This window comes from Xiphophorus hellerii, chromosome 3 (genome assembly GCF_003331165.1).
Source record: "Xiphophorus hellerii strain 12219 chromosome 3, Xiphophorus_hellerii-4.1, whole genome shotgun sequence".
Taxonomy (NCBI): Eukaryota; Metazoa; Chordata; class Actinopteri; order Cyprinodontiformes; family Poeciliidae; genus Xiphophorus; species Xiphophorus hellerii.
The window spans coordinates 186927-204191 of NC_045674.1; the positions used below are offsets into that span (position 1 = coordinate 186927).

Genomic DNA, 17265 nt, shown 5'->3' on the forward strand with positions numbered 1-17265 from the left:
GCCACTATGCGTTGCATTCAGTGCATACCCACTTTCTTGCGCCACTGCGTGTAGGCGTCTACGTCTATGGGCGGAGCTATGCGTGTGGGCGGGGCTAAGGCGCTACTAGAACTGCAGCAGTCCCAGAAGTTTATATGTTCCTATCTGAAAGAGAACGTTCAAATGGGAAGATTTTGGTTCATTCAAATGTCTCAATAACATGGTGAATAATTCTGAATGTAAAGCAGCTTTAAAGGGATCCGCGATTAGTTCAACATGTTGGCCCAAATATGTTGTAATTTTCCTGTTAACTAAGAAATTGCTTCTTTGCTTCAAAACTCATAATTACTTAAAAAATGTACATCTTTTGTTATATTTTTCACCCATGGAAGTCGCCATTAAACACAGGAAGGCTAACTTTACCCGAGTTTGTTTATCATATTGCGTTTGACTGGTGTAATTTTAGATAATGCTACACTGTCACTGTTGGCTGTAATTTAAAAAAAGTGAGGAGAATCTGGATAATTTCCCACATGAAAGCAAGGAGAGTGCAGTGCCAGAGCCGGTGCGGAAAACAACCTAATCTGTGCCCTGGACATTTCTCCACAACACTTTGAATCATTTATACCAGCAAAACTGACAAACACTCTTAACACAGGGGTGGGCAGTCCTGGTCCTGGAGGGCCGGTGTCCTGCAACTCCTAGACGTCTCCCTGGTCCAACACACTTGAATCCAACAGCTGAATCTCCTCCTAAGTGCAGTCAGGTTCTCCAGAGTCCTGCTAATGACCTCATTATTTGATTCAGGTGTGTTGAAGTAGAGATGCATCTAAAAGTTGCAGGAGACTTTTAGGCCCTCCAGGCCTGGAGTTGCCCCCCCCTGCTCTAACAGGTGATGTTACCTTTATGAGCTAAAAATAAATGCCGTGCTGAGACGGGCAGAGCTGGATGCTTTTTGAGATGCTAACAGGAGCTATACTGCCTGCTGTACTAAATCCACCAATCCAACAGGACCAAGGCCACCCTAAACAGCTGTTACCGGACCGACACTGGACCCTATACACCACAGTTGATGCCGAACTGGACACAGCGCTACAGAGGCTGAGAAAAACATCAAAAACAAGCAGTGCTAACGAAGCTATTGCTACCGGAAATGCTAACGGAGCTAGATCACCGGTACTAAATGTGAAACCACCACCAGTAACAGCTGTTGCCGAACCGGACCGGGCTATAGTTCTTACCGGATCACGCAGTCCGACCAGAGGTGAGTGAGAGAGATATTAACGACTCTGAGATTCAAATATATTCATATGTCAATATTGTTTATAAAATGTATAGAATTTTTTAAAAAATCTGATTATTTACAAAATATACATGATTGTAACTTCCTGTTACTGTAGAAAACCCCCCCAAAATATTTACAAACAATAAACATGATTTCATAAAGATCGACACTGCCTTGACATTAGGAACACCCAGGTCATCTTTAAACTGCTGAGTCATGTAAATATGTCAGTATAAAACAGAGCAGCTGTCTGAGTCGATGGATCAGTTTTGGTCTTTCCAATCTGTTTGGTGTCTTTGTCCTCAGACTTAAAGGGACAGTGTCCTCCTGTCTGTCTTCAGAAGACCTGTTGAGAGTGAACGGCATCTTCATCAACCTGAAGACCACAAAAGGTTAAAGGTCAGGCATCCATCAAAAACCTCTGACTGCTCACCACCAGACTAAGCAGTGGATGGATGGCGTTGGGTTCGGGTTCCTCACCTCGCTGTAGGCGGGCGGAGCGGGGTAGCACCCCTCAGGAACCCTGATGAAGAGCCCCACGCCGTCGTAGTCGTACAGCAGCGGCATGCGGGGTCCGTCCGCCCTCAGGTCCTGGTGGATGTTGCTGTAGCTGGGGGGGCCAGAGGGGGCGGAGTCCCGGCTGCTCATGCTGCTGGTTCTGCTGCCGACGCCGCTGAACGGGATGGTGCCGATGACCAGAGGCAGCTCCAGCACCAGCTTCTCACTGCCGGGGATGTGCAGGTAGACCTGGGGGGCGGACAGGTGTGAGTAAACGGTGATGTCATCTGCATAACGGCCGAGTTCAGCCACGCTTCTTCTTCTTCTGCGTCGTCACAGAAACAGGTACCGGCAGGGGCCAAACGTGGAGCCCTGAGGAACACCTGAGGCTTCTCTGGTTTCTGTCCACGTGTGGCTGAACCCCTCCCTCTGTTCTGATGACATCACAGACGACTCACCATGAGGGCGTAGTCCACCTTGATGATGTCACAGCCGAGCAGAGTGGGCTTCAGCTTTGGGACCCGGAGGCTCCGCCCCTGCCACATGTCGCACATGCCGGACATGATGGCATTCCCCCGGACCGCTGTCAGTTTTTGGCGCAGAATCTGTGAAGGAACCCAGAGTTGAGCCTGGCATCAGAACCCCAGAGGTTCTGTGGCAGTTCTGACCTGGCCTCGCTCACCTTAGCGGTCCCGTTGACGTTGTAGGAGTGTCTGGCGACGATGGCGGCCTTCGGCACCACGATCCGAGAGCAGGTGTTCTCGAACTTGGCGTTGATGTTGATGTCCTCGCCCTCGCAGAAGCCCTTCCTGTCGATCTGAGCCGAGACCGACACCTGGCCGTCAGGGATGAACAGACAGGTGAGCTTCTTCTGCCGGGAGGCCGCCGCTGGAGCCTGGAGCAGGGGTCAGAGGTCAGTGGGTTAGGAGAAAGATCGGGATTAAAGTCAGGTTCTGGGTCAGGATGGGTGGCATGAACCACAGCTTTAGTTTTCTATCTAATCATTTGGATCAGATTCTGTTGGTTCTGGTTCTGTCTGTGTGGGTCGTACCAGCAGGTCGGGTCGGTTCACGTCAAGCGGTTCCTCCACTTCAAACTCTCGCTCGCACTGCAATGCATGCTGGGAAGGCCGCTGCAGCTCTGCTCTCACGTAGTACCGCACCGACCCAAACTTCCCTTTAAAGGACGAGACCAGCCGCCTGCAACAGAACCATCGGAACCATCGGAACCAAACAGAACCAAACAGAACCAGAGAAGTGGACCGGGTCAGAGACTCACCCGGGAGGAGGAAGCTCGAAGCCGAACTGGAAGCAGAAGGATTTCCCCGCAGGAAGCAGGAAGTAGCCATCAGAATCTGGGGACACGGAGGGACATTAGGGGACGGAGACACTCGGAGACGCAGCCGTCCAGCAGCTTCCTCACCTGTGTTCAGAACCGGGTCCAGTCGAACCTCGTCCTCATACTTCAGGTACTCCACCTCCTGGCTGTGGCGCCGGCTCTCTACGCGGGCGCAGCCGGCCGCTGTGACCCTCAGGCGCGTCAACCTGCAGGGGGCGCTGGCCTCCAGCCGGACTGAGCCGGACACTTTGTCCCCACTGCTGTAGAAGGTTCTGGTCGGGTCAGAGAAGACGACCCGGAACTCCCGGGGCTTGTTGGCTGAGGACAGAACCATGGCCGACCTGACCGAGGTGAGGAAAAGGAAGATGGAGGAAGAACAATCAGAACTATCAGAACCAGACGGGTCTGTTTGTTTCTGCAGGACTCTGGGGCAGCTCAGCTTTATACCCGGTGTGGGGGCAGTTAGAGGAGGGGTGGGGTATTTGGGGATGAGGGGTGTGTGGGGGGGCCACGTGCCCAGTGTGTGTTCAGACCGACCCTTCACAAACAGAGAGCTGTGATTGGTCAGCCCTGACCTTCAGCCAATCAGAGCTCAGAGACGCCGCATGGACAGAAGCTGGCAGGAGAATCATTGGAGTGAGAATAGAAACAGAACTAGAGTCAACAACAACAGCTGCTGCCCTGCATCAGAACCAAACAGAACCATAGGAAGCATAGGAACCAAACAGACCCAACGGAACCAAACAGAACCATAGGAAGCATAGGAACCAAACAGAACCATTGGAATCAACAGAACCAACAGAACCAACAGAACCAACAGAACCATAGGAAGCATAAGAACCAAACAGATGGTTCCCTGCCATGGCCTCATGGCAGGGGGCGCTCATGATCCCAGACATTGTGACTCCACAACTGCAGAGTAAGAGACGCTAGCCGTGGAGCTAGCCATGGAGCTAGCCGTGGAGCTAGCCATGGAGCTAGCCATACAGTAAAGTGCAGCAATGTATTTATAGTTTTCTCCTCTTACCACAACAATCACTTATTAATAATGGCGAAATAAACATTAAGCCTAAAACCAAACCAAGACTTGGCCACATTGCAGCTCAGAGGAAAGGCTGATTTGCTTTAAAGAAGGACTTCTTTTATGGGGAAAATTTGCTTTGTGGCCTCTTTTAAAAATATATATAAATAAAATTGACTGACTGAATGTTCTGCTCAGACTGAATGACTGAATGAATGTGACAGACTGAATGTTCTGCTCTGTGTGGAAAATATCTGAGTGGTTTTTTAGGGCCGTTGTTGTCGGTTGCTGTGGCAACGAGTCTGTGAAAGACGTGGTTTTGAGTTGTACTTTAATGGGTTTTCTCTTTGCTGTGGAGCACAGCACGAAATTAATAATACTTAAAAGTCCAAGTTGTATTGTTAACTCAATGCAGCGCGGCTATGGATGACATGTAAAGAAATTGTCTTTTTGCCCTCCAGCATTTTCTGCATGTGCAAAATTTAATTATGTAAACATGCAAGGGGTCTATATTTGTATGATTATGATTAAGTCAGTGCCTCACCAGCATTGCACCTCACCGCACGTCACTGATATATATATATATATTAATATTAATAAACTTTACCCTGTCATTTCAGGTGCTGTCCACATTTAGACGGTGCTCTATGAAGACTGCCAGTCAAATTATTTACGTGCAAACATTTTTTTTGCAGGGATCAGATGTCTGTGTTCAATTTCAATAGAAACTTGTGTGCATGTCTGAAACTCTTTCATTTTTACAAGCATCGTTAGAAATTCATATATTGTAACGTTATGACACTAACTGTGCTATTCTGATGCAGGGTTTTAATGCACCGATGTAACAACACATATTTAACAGGTAGACATTCTGATGAAATAATTAGTGCATCACTTCACATGGAGATTAGGGAACCGGTCTGTAGTTTACCAAGATATTCAAATGAAGGAATCTGGTGGTTTTACAAACGTTTTCGTCATTCATCAATATCTTTTATACGTATCTGCTAAGTGCCACTTAAATCTCGTCACTTAAAGAATGATTTCCGATTATTTTTACCAACTGCTATGTAAACATAACGGTGGCGATTTTTGAAAGGTAACACCAACATGAATGTCTAGATGCGCTGCTATAGTAGGAAAATCTGACGATCTGTACCATCGTCAGATTATCCTTTGCTCTCTGCCACCAGGAGAATTGTTGGGTAGATATTCAGAACACCGGTTAGGGTTAACACCGAACACCGATGGCTCTTCAGATGCCTCTCACTCATATGGAAACCTTCGGTCAAGCACTGATCGGATGTTTATACTTAGCTCAAAATGAAGCCTATGAATCTCCAACATCGCTGTGTTTGGATGTTTGGAGGTTTGGTTAACATGTATTTGATCATGTATAAATCATTCTTCAGAAATAAAAAATTAATTGTTCTTGGGTTCCCCCTGGTGGCCGTGGTAGGTCAGGCTTCCCTGTTCACATGAGCTGCATCCAAACCTCCAAACCTTCAAACCTCCAAAGCTCCGGTGGAAGAAAAGTTAGCAAAACGATGTCACACAAAGAACTTATTCTTCAGAGAGAGAGAAAGGGAGGAGTAAGACTTTAAAAGTCAAGATAAAGGTTTGTTTTCTCTTGCTAATGTTCATCAGAAAGATTATCGTGGAGCTGCTAACAGAAACTTAGCTTGGCAGCGACATGACCGGTCCGGTTCTTTGTGTTGATTCTCCCGGTCGGCCCGAAATGTTTCTGAGGTTTTTTGGCTTCATGACGTTTGACAATAATTAAAACTTCTCAATGTTTGACATTGTAAGATGTTTTCCATCAGGCTGCATTAACACATCATGAGCGGCTCTAAGCTGCAGATAATTTGTGTCTAAAACAAACATTATTTTTACATCAACATCTAAGTTATGTGAAACTTCTTTTAAAATTATCTGAAGGCTCAGAATCAGCCTGGTACCGGTACCGGTCCACATTCTCAGGTGAGAAAGACTCACCTGGTATAAATAAAATTTTTAGCTCTTGTAATTACACCTGAGAGAAATGAATTTAATAGGATGTCATGAATATGTGTGCATGTTTTCCATCTGCAGTATGGCTGCACCGATCGCAGTTTTCTGGCCGATCTGTGAAAAGCCTGACCTGCCGATTCTGATTGGCAGATTTTTTAAATGTAGCAAGAAAGTTGCTGAGTTGGTAACAGAATAATGTTACCTGAAAACTTTCAGACCTGACCCGGTGGGTCGGTCCAACGTCTTAGGACAGCAGCTGACCTTTAACCCTTTGCAGAGGAAGATGAGATCAGTGGATGAGATCGGCTTCACATGGAAGCATCGACAGATCTCCGATCCCCCAAAGCTCAGGAAATCAGCGCCGATAAATGTGTCCGATACGATGCAGGCATTCAGGATATGATGTAAGCAACGCTGCCAGAGAAGCAATAAGTTCATAGCAGGTGAATGAAGGACCTGATCATCGGACTGCAGAAACCCACATTGGTAGCAGGAATAGAGGGCCCCAAAAGGATCTTTCACTGAGGGCTCATTAATTCAGATTCTTCAGAGTTTTTTTGGATGATGATGTCTGTAGCAGATAGTAGATAGTCCTCTGGTGTTTTCCTGCTGGAGTTTCCTCTCCAGCTTCCTCTTATAATCTTCCTTAACTCTTCTAATCTTCACCTTCAAGCACCTCTGATTTACTCTCACATCATCCCTGTTGCCATCTCTGAAAGCCTTCCTCTTCTCATTCAGGATAGTTTTGATCTGACCAGGGCAATAAACTGTCTCAGTAGGGATGATGGCGTCAACACAGAAGTTGATATAATGTGTTATGCTCTCAGTGAGCTCATCAATGTCCTCCATATTTGGCTCACAGAGTGCATGCCAGTCAGTGACCACCTCCTCACTGTCCTCATGGTTGCAGCCTGTCTCTTCACCAGAGGTATATATCATGGGCTGAGGTGCACCAGGTTATGATTGGACCGTCTGAGTGGAGGGAGGGGAGAGGAACTGTATGCATCCTTTACGTTAGCGTACAGCAGGTCCAGAGTTCTGTCCTCTCTGGTGGAACAGCTCACATACTGGGTGAAGCTGGGCAGGGTTTTGTCCATGGTGACATGATTAAAATCACCCGAGACAACCATGAATGCAGTTGGATGTTCATGAAGCGCTGTAGCTCGCTTCAGTCAGCAAGCAAGCTAGAGGAGTGGATGATGTCACAGGCCACCATGGGGTTAGCAGGGGGAGGAAAGTAAACAGTCACCACGACAACATGGGAATATTCACGGGACAGGTAAAACGGACAAAGACCAACCACCAACAGTTCAACATCCAGGCAGCAGAATCTGTCCTTCGCCATTATATGAGCAGGATTGCACCAACGGTTGTTTACTAGAACGGCGAGCCCGCCTCCTTTCCTCGTACCGCTCCGGGTGCAGCCCCCCATCAGCCCAAACGGTCCGGTAGCCCTCGATGGTAACATTGGCATCAGGAATGTCTGGGTGCAGCCATGTCTCCGTAAAACATATTAAACTACATTCCTGGTATTCCTTCTGGCTCCTGGACAGCGATGTTAAGTCATCCATCTTGTTAGACATCGATCTAACGTTGCCATGGTAACAGAGGGGAGAAACGGCTTATAACTCCTCTTCTCCATAAGCCTCTGTAACCCTAACGCTATCTCGTCACATGGAATGAGCCACGCCCCATGCAGGACAGAACCACGCCCCTTGTGGGACAGAGCACCGTTCCCACAGACTGGTCCAACACAGACCACTCCAGACTTTGCCAAGCCCCTGAGCCACCGTTCACACTGTAAAACATGACAGAACTCGAAGGCATCTTGAAAATATTTTATTACTGCAGCAGGTGAACAACCAATCAGGGACCTCCTACACAGATGCCCCGCCCCCTGCAGCATGAAACCCGATCTACACCCAGACCAGAACCAACCACATCAACCAAATTACACATGTTGGCGCTGCTACGGTTTATGGGTGGTGCTGAGACCAAACGTTGCCATGGAAACAGTAAGTTGGTGTCAGGTAGAGAGAAGGCAGTGAAGGAGGAGGAGGAGGAGCTGCTGATGAAGATCAGCCCTGGACGCAATTCCATGGAGATTAGCCGGAAAACCGACCCAGGAAGAGTTCCTTAAAAACTCCCAACATAAAAAAAGCAGCATAAATAAACCACAGTCTGAAGGTCTGTACAACCAGCAGGTCAAAGGTCAGCAGGGTCAGGCTTCAGCCTCCACATTCACCCGGTCTGATCCGTCAGAGGTCATCTGAGGTCGTCATCTTCTCAGCTTCTCATCGTACCTGTGAAGGACGGAGACATGAGACAGATGGAGACAGACGATTCATGGAGTTTAAATTGATTCATCGGTGATTTAAGCATCAGGAGAAAAATCAGACCAAGAGAGAAAGGTCAAATAATAAAACGTCTAAAACAAAGATCTGGAAAAACTTCAGCCACTGAAGGAACAGGTGAACACATGAACAGAGACAGGGACAGTACGGATACAGAAGAGACAAATCGACCTACATGCTAAACAGTAGCATGTAGTTATTCTGTTCATGGGACACGAACAGAATAACAAAAAACAGTTCAGGATCTGCAGAATGAGAGTAAAATAGAGCAAGAGCAGAGCGAATAACAGTAGAATAACAGAGTAGCAGCAGCGTTAGCTCAACGATAGCTCAGCGTTAGCTCAACGATAGCTCAGCGTTAGCTCAAAGATAGCTCAATGATAGCTCAGTGTTAGCTCAACAATAGCTCAGCGTTAGCTCAGCGTTAGCTCAACGATAGCTCAACGATAGCTCAGTGTTAGCTCAACGATAGCTCAGCGTTAGCTCAACGATAGCTCAACGATAGCTCAGTGTTAGCTCAACAATAGCTCAGCGTTAGCTCAACGATAGCTCAGCGTTAGCTCAACGATAGCTCAGCGTTAGCTCAACGATAGCTCAGCGTTAGCTCAGCGTTAGCTCAGGAATGTTTCAGCTCTTACTGTCGGATTGCCTCTGGGATCTGCAGCCTGTCTGTGGGGACGAACTGCGATAGCTGCTCCAGGTTCTGAACGAAGCGAATCTTCCTGCTAAATTTGTCACTATGGAAAACAGGTGAGGTCAAAGGTCACAATAAGTTCTCTGATCATGGTCCCAAGATGCTAATAGACAAGTTAATGAAAAGTAATGAAAAGATTCTCAGTGTTTGGCCTGATTTCCTGCGAGTCTGTGTGGGACCAGGGTGTGTATGGGACCAGTGTGTATGGGACCAGTGTGTGTGTGGGGCAAGTGTGTGTGGGACCAGTGTGCGTATGGGACCAGTGTGATTGTGGGACCAGTGTGTATGGGACCATTGTGATTGTGGGACCAGTGTGATTGTGGGACCAGTGTGTATGGGACCAGTGTGTATGGGACCATTGTGATTGTGGGACCAGTGTGATTGTGGGACCAGTGTGTATGGGACCAGTGTGTATGGGACCAGTGTGTGTATGGGACCAGTGTGTGTGGGACCAGTGTGTGCGCTGCAGACCTGATGAAGGGTTTGACCAGTGTGATCAGAGCCTTGATGTACCAGGCCGGATGCACCACCAGCAGGCCCTTCAGGTCCTTCTTCAACCTGCACAGAAACACCTGCTGAGCAGCTAGCTCCACCCGCCCGCCCTGCCCCGCTGGAGGAATCCATCCTACCTCCTGTCGATGGAGGTGTAGCACTGGTGGAGCCACTTGATGGCTGGCAGCTTGTTCCTGGGAGCCATGGCGCACAGGTAGACCAGCAGGTAGTTCTCTGAAACCATCAGGTCCAGCGTTCCCACGATGTACCTGCAGGAGAACGAGAGCTGGGTCACCTGACCGTCCAGGTGGGCTTCTACTCCGTGAGTCCACACCCAAACACACCTGAACAGGTTCTCCATGACGTACTCATAGTCCTCCACTGTGTTCTCTGGCAGGTAACAGGAAGTAAACAGAATTATGGCGTTCATCCCGTCTCCGTAGTAACCTGCCAATGACAGGTAATTTCACTCGGTTGTTACGGTGAACACAGAAATCGATCTGATTAAGGTTAAGGCTTGCTACAGGTGTGTTCCATGGTTGTTCCAGGTGTGTTGCAGGTGTTCATGTGACTGCGTGTTTCCTGGGTTTCAGACGCTGCAGGTGAGTTACTGTGTTTGAGGTGTGTTACAGGTGAGTTGCAGGTGCTTGTGTGACCACTGACCTCCATGTGACAGGACCTGCAGGTATGGCTCCAGGACGCTCATGTTGACCTGGTATTCCTGTCCGGATATGGAGAACCGCCTCCACCGGCGGCCATGTTGGTCCACCTGGTCCAGCTCCATCAGACCCTCACTGGGCTCCGCCGCGCCCACGGACCGACCCCTCCCCATCTCGGGCAGGTCGTCTGTCAGGAAGAGGTCAGAAGTCAGCATCCGAGCAGCGGCTCCTTTAGCTCCGCCTCCCCGCCGCTTCACCTTCCCACTCCAGGTCGTGCACGCCGTCCGGCAGCGTCCCCGACTCGCTGCCGGACGGCGTCTCCAGGTCCTCCACCTTGATGTCCAGCGACAGCGAGTCGTCCGGCGTCCCGGACAGCGCCGCCGCCGAGAAGCTGTCGCTGTTCGGGTCGCTGAGGGCCGGCGCCGTCAGCCGCTTCCTGGCCCCACCCCCGCCCGACGGGACCAGGCTGGTGGGCGGGGCTAACGAGAGGTCGGGATCGGGTTTGATTAGGTTCGGTTCAATGGATCGATGGCATCCGTTTGGACCGGAACCAGAGACTCACCTGAGTCTGCGGCGCCTCCTGCTGGACCCTCGGTATCCTCTGGGAGCGGCCTGAGGACCGGGTCAGAACAGAACCACCGGGTCATAACAGATCAGCAGCAGAACCCGGTCCAGTAAAACCAGTGAAGGTTCTAGAGGATTTGATGTAATAATGCTGATCAGAACCTTCAGAACCGTCCTTAATTCTGGTTCTGCTGGAAGGTTCTTCCTGCCCACTGTCACCACATGCTTGCTCGGCTTGAGGCCGTCATCTGGCATGAAGCTGAGTAAGCGGGCCGGTTCTGGTTCTGCTGGAGGCGGGCTTACCTGGGGAAGCCGTCGTCCAGCCACTCCTCCCTCAGCTCCATGTCCTGGATGCTGCTGGGCCGCGGGGTTTCCTCAGCCGCCCTGCAGGGACCGAACACGCAGTTAGCGCGCAGCTGATGATGTCACAGAGAACGCTCTCTGATTGGTCCATTTCCTAGGAAACAGTCCAGTCACCGAGTCCCTACTCTGATTGGATAACTCTGTCAACATGTTCAGAACCAGGCAGGTTCTGCTGGTCCAGTACACCCAGAACCAGAATCACGGAAAACCAAAGACATGAAACCAACAAGGAAACATCTGAGTAACTGGACTTTAGCCGACCGGACTGGACTGGACCGGACCCGGTAACTCAGCTCACTGACCGACCCGACACGATCCAGCTTCCATCAAGGACATTTGTCCCCAGAGGAACAGGTGACCCACATGCGGTCTACAGCACCACCGGTACCAGGACTCACTTCTGACCTGATGGTTCTGTGGAACCGACCCGGTCCGGTTCTCCAGGTGAGAAGCTTCTCTTGCTCAGCAGGAACCGGCCCGACCGCTCACACTGACACACCTGAGCAGGTGAGGAGGGCGGGGCCTATTGTTCCTGCGAGGCCCAGCCAGGTGAGAGCCTGCTTCATGTTTCCGTCGCGCTGCTTTCAGGGTCCGGCTGGGAAAAACCCACATGCGTTAAGGGGGCGGGGCTTAACGCTTAACACCTGAGACAGTCAAAACAATGGAAACTAGAGTCAGTCAGAGGACAGGTGGACCTGGACCAGAGGACAGGTGTCCCAGGGGACGAGTCGTCCCTCAGGTGTGAGGGAAAACGGTTGTGGTCTGTCAGGATTTCTGGAGGATGTCACTGGACTGGAAAGGTTCTGGAGGTTCTGGAGTCAAAAACCACAGTTCTGCTCGCAGTGTAAACTGGACCTGAACCAATCAGGAGCTGACTTTCCAAACAGTGACATCATCTACACCAACCCGGTTCTTCTGCTGAGGACCAGAACCGGTTCTCTCCTCAGCCTGGTCCAGTCTCTGACCCAGAACATGATCAGAACTGAGGCAGTGAAGCCTTCGCTGACAGACGGGAAGAACCGGTGCCGGACAGAAACACGACTTCCTCTGTGAGCAGGAACAGGAAGCAAGCACACACACACACACACACTCTGAAGTTCTGCTGCGGTCCGGTCAGAACCGGGCTCACCTGTCCTCGGTGGTCCCGTCCATCTGCCCAGTGGGGGAGCTCATGATGTCACAGTGATGTCACGGTGTGTTCTGCTCTGCATGTATGGCCGGCTGCCGGTGTGTGTGTGTGTGTGTGTGTTCCTCCTCTCTCTCCTGTCTGACTCGCCCAGCAGGTCCGACTGCATCGCAGGGCAGAGCCGCTCTCTGATTGGTCCAGGCTCACCTGGTCGCTGCAGACAGGTGAGGCGGGGCGTCAGCTGCAGCTTCATTAACCAATCAGCAGGAGGCGCTGCAGGAGGAGCTGCAGGGTCCTAAAGCCCGCCAGCGCCGGTTCCGTTCTCCAGCTGGGTCTGGAAACTTCCTGTTCAAATGTTCTGGTTCTGGCTGGATTCCAGACCCAGAACATCAAGAGCAATGACCAGACAGAACCAGCACATGTTCTGGTCCGAAGGTTCTGGTTTCTGCTGCAGCTCAACCGGATCCGGGTCAGAACATTCTGCTGCGGTCCTGGCTGGTTCTGAGCCACTAAGATTGGGTCTGGTGAGGTTCTGCAGCCAGATCAGGAGGACTGGGGTCGTCTGTTGACTCAGCTGGGGGTTTGGACCTGGTTCTGGGTCTGCAGGTGAAGCAGAGCTTTCACCTGATTGGTTCTAATTGGGTCAGAGGTCAGCAGGTCGAGCATCTGTTGCAGATGGAAACCTCAAACTGCCACTTCCGCTTTGTGTTTCACAATAAAAGCCTCCTCCCTGCCTCATTGTGAAACGTGCTGCAGTTCTGGACAGGAAGTAGTTCTCACTGAGACACAACGTTCCTCCACAGAACCCAGAAAGACCCGGTTCTGGAGGTGAACCTGGTCATCTATTGAAGTCAAACTGGCCAATCACAGTGCGGATCTGGAGCTGCAGAGAAACTATGATCCAATAGGAAGACGTTTCTCTGAGACGGGCCAAACCTGGAACCAAGGTTCTCCTCAGGTCAGAGGTCAAACAGAACCACCCACATACTGCTTTAGAATTTCAAACGTGGCAGGCTTTTATTGTGAAGGAACTGATCTCACATTTATTGTGAAGGAACCGATCTCAGACTTTTATTGTGGCAGGTTTTATTAAGACCCAACCTGACATGCTTTTATTGTTGTGAACAGAGTTCTGAGCTGAACTCCAACTTCCTGTCGTATTTGAATGGAACTTTCTGAAAGATAAACATTATAAAAACAAGAAATAAAGGCTTTTATTTTGAAAAGTCTCTTTAATTTATGAAATAATGGCTTTTATTCTGGAGGTTTGGGACAGAAAGATCCAGTAGGTTCTGTTGGACCCACCAGATTGATGTGAGATTAAAAAGGTTCTTGACCGTAATTTGTGTTCTGATGCTGCATCTCCATTTCCCAGAGATGTTGCCGTGGTAACAGAGGTGAGGTCAGAGGTCATCGAACTTGCCCCGCAGCTCCTCGGCGGTGATGCGCGGCAGGCCGCCGTCCAGAGGGCAGCCGTCCACCAGGCTGTTCGTGGGCGTGGGCGGCACCGCAGGCTCCTCCTCTGCGTCTCCTAGGCAACCGGCGCCATCACACTCCCTCAGGAAGTCCTGGACCAGGGGGAGGAGCTTCTTCCTGGACGCCAGGGCGTTACCTGGCAACCACACACAGATGTTACGCACCTCAAGCTCCGCCTCCGCCTGGGGAGCCAGGTGAAGGCCTCACCTTGATGGAACGCTGAGATCAGAGGGTGGAGGCAGGGGGCGGGGCTGAGGCCGAGGGCAGGGCTCTGGGCCCGCTGCAGGTAGCTGCTCACCTGGAGGAGAGCGTCATGGTTGGCATGGCAACCACAAATAGCAGAGACTACAACAGTACTGAGGGAGAACTACAACTACCAGGTTCCCATAGTGATACTACATGTCACTACTACAATAGTACTATGATACTTCCAGTGTGTAATACGGGAGGTACCTGCTCCCTGCAGGTGCTGCTGTGGCTGAACACAGCGAGCTCTCTGATTGGCTCCTCTCTCTCAGTGAAGGAGATCGTCATCATCAGCAGCAAATCAAATCCAGACTTGTGACAGAAAGCCGAAAGCTCCGCCTCCAACTCCGCCCTCTGCAGCAGCTCCTGGAACACAACACAACAGGGCCCCCTGCTGGCACTCACACGGTACTGCCGCTGTGTATGGATGTACTGTGTGTACAGTTCAGGTGTTACCTCCAGACTGAGGTAGATAACAGGAACGGCGACGTTGAGACTTCCTGAAACAGCTTTCATGTCTTTTATCAACATCTGCTCCATGTTCAGACCTGCCGACAGAACGCTGCTCTAAGTAATAGCAAACACTGCGAGCGCTAGCGAACACTGAGGCTCACCTGAGACGTCCAACTTGGCCTTCTGCAGCTCCTGGAACAGAGCGCCCCTTGGTGGCAGAGAGGGGAATCGCGCCTCCAGCTCAGCAACGTAGCAGCTGTCTTTAGGAGTCACTTTACCTGCAGCGGCAGCCATGTTGACGCAGTCCAGCACCACTGTGGCTGCTCACACACACACACAGTTCAGAACAGGTGCTAATCAGATATATCCTCAGAATCTGGTCAGGCAGCTGTACACAGGTGTGTGTGTATCCAGGTGTGTACCATAGAGTAGGAAGGCGAGCTGCTGGTCCAGGATCTGTGGAGCTACCTTGATGATGCGTTCAGTTACCAAGGTAGCGCAGGATCCCACCATCTCCACGGTAACAGGGCAGGTAGGGGAGGGTGTCCTCTCAGCCTGATGGTGGTCAAGCACCTCCACTACTGCCCCCTCCAGGTCAGCATCTGAACTGCAGGAGAGGAGAGAGAGGATCAGAACACAGCTGTGGAGGCGAGGCGTTCAGGGCCCTGTGGCTGCAGCACCTGCCGGGGTCATGATGAGTTCGTGGTCTCCAGGCAGAATCAAACGACCCTTCTGCAGCTCACCTGGGCAGGACGTTGTGGTCCACCAGGCTGAGCCGCAGGCGGCCGGCGCGCCGCAGCGCCTGCAGGTCCAGCTGGTCCCGGAACAGCAGCAGGTGTTGCGGCAGAGCGGCGCGGCGCAGCAGGAACACGCTGTCGGACCGCAGCGCCAGGTCTGACTGCCGGATGTTCATCAGGGGCAGAACCAGCAAGTCGTCGCCTGCAGTCTGACACACACACACCCACACACACACACACACACAGCGTGACCTCGGCTCACTGAGGCCTGGCAGCTGATTGGGCGACTCCTCACCTTGAACAGGAAGTAGGCGAAGGCCATGGCAGACACCATGGAGTCCACATCACAGGCTTCATTCCCCAGAACCACGTGGACATCTGGACCGGCCTGGTCCAGGTTCTCCTGCAGAACCGAGATGCAGCAGTCAGAACCAGGCCGGGATCTGGTTCTGGTTCTGGAAGGATGTGATCTCTGGGTTTTAGAATCTTCTGGCCTACTTCATGCAGTCTAAAGTTTCGGTTGAAGCTGAGCTGGACCGATCAGGTGATTGGTCGCATTTATTGGTGATTTATCAAAGGGACAGTTATCGTTATTAGAGCAAACCACAGAAGAAGAATGAAACACTGAACTTACAGCAACATAAATAAAAACCAAACAGAATGAAATGTTATAAAACAAATCTATCAAGATGAATACAAGCTTATGAATAAAAAGATGAATATTTTTATTCATATTCAATTAATTCAACTGTATTCAATATTTTTATTCAAAATACTGCATCACAGTTGCAGTATTTTAAGTATTCTAATAAACTTTTGTATTAATGTTATTTTTATGCATCACTCTGAATCTTATTACAGCTCCAGGAAAACGTTACCCAATTATTTTTCAAGGATTCACGAAGTTTCCGGTTCTGGATCCCCGCTGTTCATTTTTAAACCATGACCGGGACTTTTATTTTGAAAGTGACTCCAGCTTATCGATTTATTTCAATAAATCAAACAAAAGCGGCCGCTGCGACCCGGTACCGCTGCTGGACAGCTTCAGCCGAACCTGAGCGGGACTGGGTCGGAGGACGGTACCGGTACCTGTAGGGTCCGCCGGCAGCTCCGCAGAAACTCCTCCATCTGCGGCAGTTAGCCGTTAGCTTCCAGACGGTACCGCCCCGGTTCTGCTGAAGCGACCGAACCGAGCCGTTAATGGGCACCGCGGGCTCACCTGGCGGCGGGTCCGAACCGGAACGTGAGCGGGTAAACAGACCACTGCAGGAGGCGACCGTTAGCACAGAACAGGGTGAAAGGTCAGGGCGGCTTCACTGGCTCGCTCCAGGCTCGGAAAACAGATACACTCAGTTTGATTCTGAGGAACCAGAACATTCTGGAGAACTTCTGGACCGACCCAGAACCCCCAGCTGCTCAGAACAGGAAGTCACCTCGCATTAATAATTGTACACAAATTAATATTTGTCAGATAAAACATGTTCAAAATACAAAGTGGTCAGAACCAGAACACAAAAGGTCAGAGGTCAAATATATAAACATTAGATTTCTCCAGAGACCAGGGCGAATACCACAAAATTCACCACTGAAGAGTTTTCCCTCCGACACAAGAGCAAACAACACAGACGAACCATAACTTTTCAAATATGAATCTCAGTCCATAGAGAATTTACAAAGATTGAATATTTTAAACAAAAAAAATATATAGAATCTCCCGGAAACAGTGCAAATATACCAACACCTGAAAACGACAAAAGAAACTTTCTCTACTTCCCACAGAACAGAAAACCTTTTGGTTTTCCTGTGGTGTCGCTGCTGGTCTGAGCAGCAGAGTGTCAGGAAGACGAAAGTTTTCATTTTGAACCGATTCATGACTCTAAGCAATAAAAAGGCTCCATGTGAGGCTAAAGCTGCGACTACCATCAAACCTGCTGCTGCAGACCCACAGCGCCCCCTGCAGGCAGCACCAG

General features: G+C 50.3%; 3 protein-coding genes and 1 long non-coding RNA gene across 7 annotated transcripts; 1 reads left to right on the forward strand and 3 right to left on the reverse strand.

The window, feature by feature from the left end:
• Positions 1 to 1280: 1280 nt before the first annotated feature.
• On the reverse strand, positions 1281 to 3804 carry LOC116717901 (thioredoxin-interacting protein-like). Its single transcript, XM_032559576.1, has 7 exons — positions 3185 to 3804; positions 3041 to 3116; positions 2814 to 2961; positions 2445 to 2657; positions 2221 to 2367; positions 1745 to 2011; positions 1281 to 1640 (listed from the first exon to the last, which is right to left on the reverse strand). The coding sequence occupies exons 1-7, from the start codon at positions 3432 to 3434 to the stop codon at positions 1602 to 1604; spliced, it is 1140 nt and encodes a 379-aa protein (XP_032415467.1). The 5' UTR covers positions 3435 to 3804; the 3' UTR covers positions 1281 to 1601.
• Positions 3805 to 7954: 4150 nt separating this feature from the next.
• Positions 7955 to 12940, reverse strand: bnipl (BCL2 interacting protein like). Of its 4 annotated transcripts, none has more exons than XM_032559577.1 (10): positions 12387 to 12939; positions 11198 to 11278; positions 10893 to 10942; positions 10588 to 10809; positions 10335 to 10517; positions 10016 to 10118; positions 9809 to 9940; positions 9651 to 9737; positions 9124 to 9222; positions 7955 to 8434 (listed from the first exon to the last, which is right to left on the reverse strand). In XM_032559577.1, exons 1-10 carry the CDS (start codon positions 12428 to 12430, stop codon positions 8410 to 8412), a joined length of 1026 nt encoding a protein of 341 aa, XP_032415468.1. In that variant the 5' UTR covers positions 12431 to 12939; the 3' UTR covers positions 7955 to 8409. The 4 variants fall into 4 exon arrangements, with proteins under 4 accessions (XP_032415468.1, XP_032415470.1, XP_032415471.1 ...); XM_032559579.1 differs by lacking the exon at positions 12387 to 12939 and adding an exon at positions 11519 to 11652; XM_032559580.1 differs by lacking the exon at positions 12387 to 12939 and having other exon boundaries at positions 10893 to 11022.
• On the forward strand, positions 9862 to 10274 carry LOC116717903 (uncharacterized). Its single transcript, XR_004338833.1, has 3 exons — positions 9862 to 9978; positions 10069 to 10131; positions 10220 to 10274. It is a non-coding gene; the product is annotated as an uncharacterized LOC116717903 (long non-coding RNA).
• A 655-nt stretch (positions 12941 to 13595) lies between the features above and the next one.
• Positions 13596 to 16657, reverse strand: prune (prune exopolyphosphatase). Its single transcript, XM_032559575.1, has 9 exons — positions 16385 to 16657; positions 15591 to 15698; positions 15302 to 15504; positions 14981 to 15165; positions 14720 to 14878; positions 14562 to 14653; positions 14313 to 14471; positions 14067 to 14157; positions 13596 to 13995 (listed from the first exon to the last, which is right to left on the reverse strand). The coding sequence occupies exons 1-9, from the start codon at positions 16421 to 16423 to the stop codon at positions 13787 to 13789; spliced, it is 1245 nt and encodes a 414-aa protein (XP_032415466.1). The 5' UTR covers positions 16424 to 16657; the 3' UTR covers positions 13596 to 13786.
• Between the last annotated feature and the right edge of the window lie 608 nt (positions 16658 to 17265).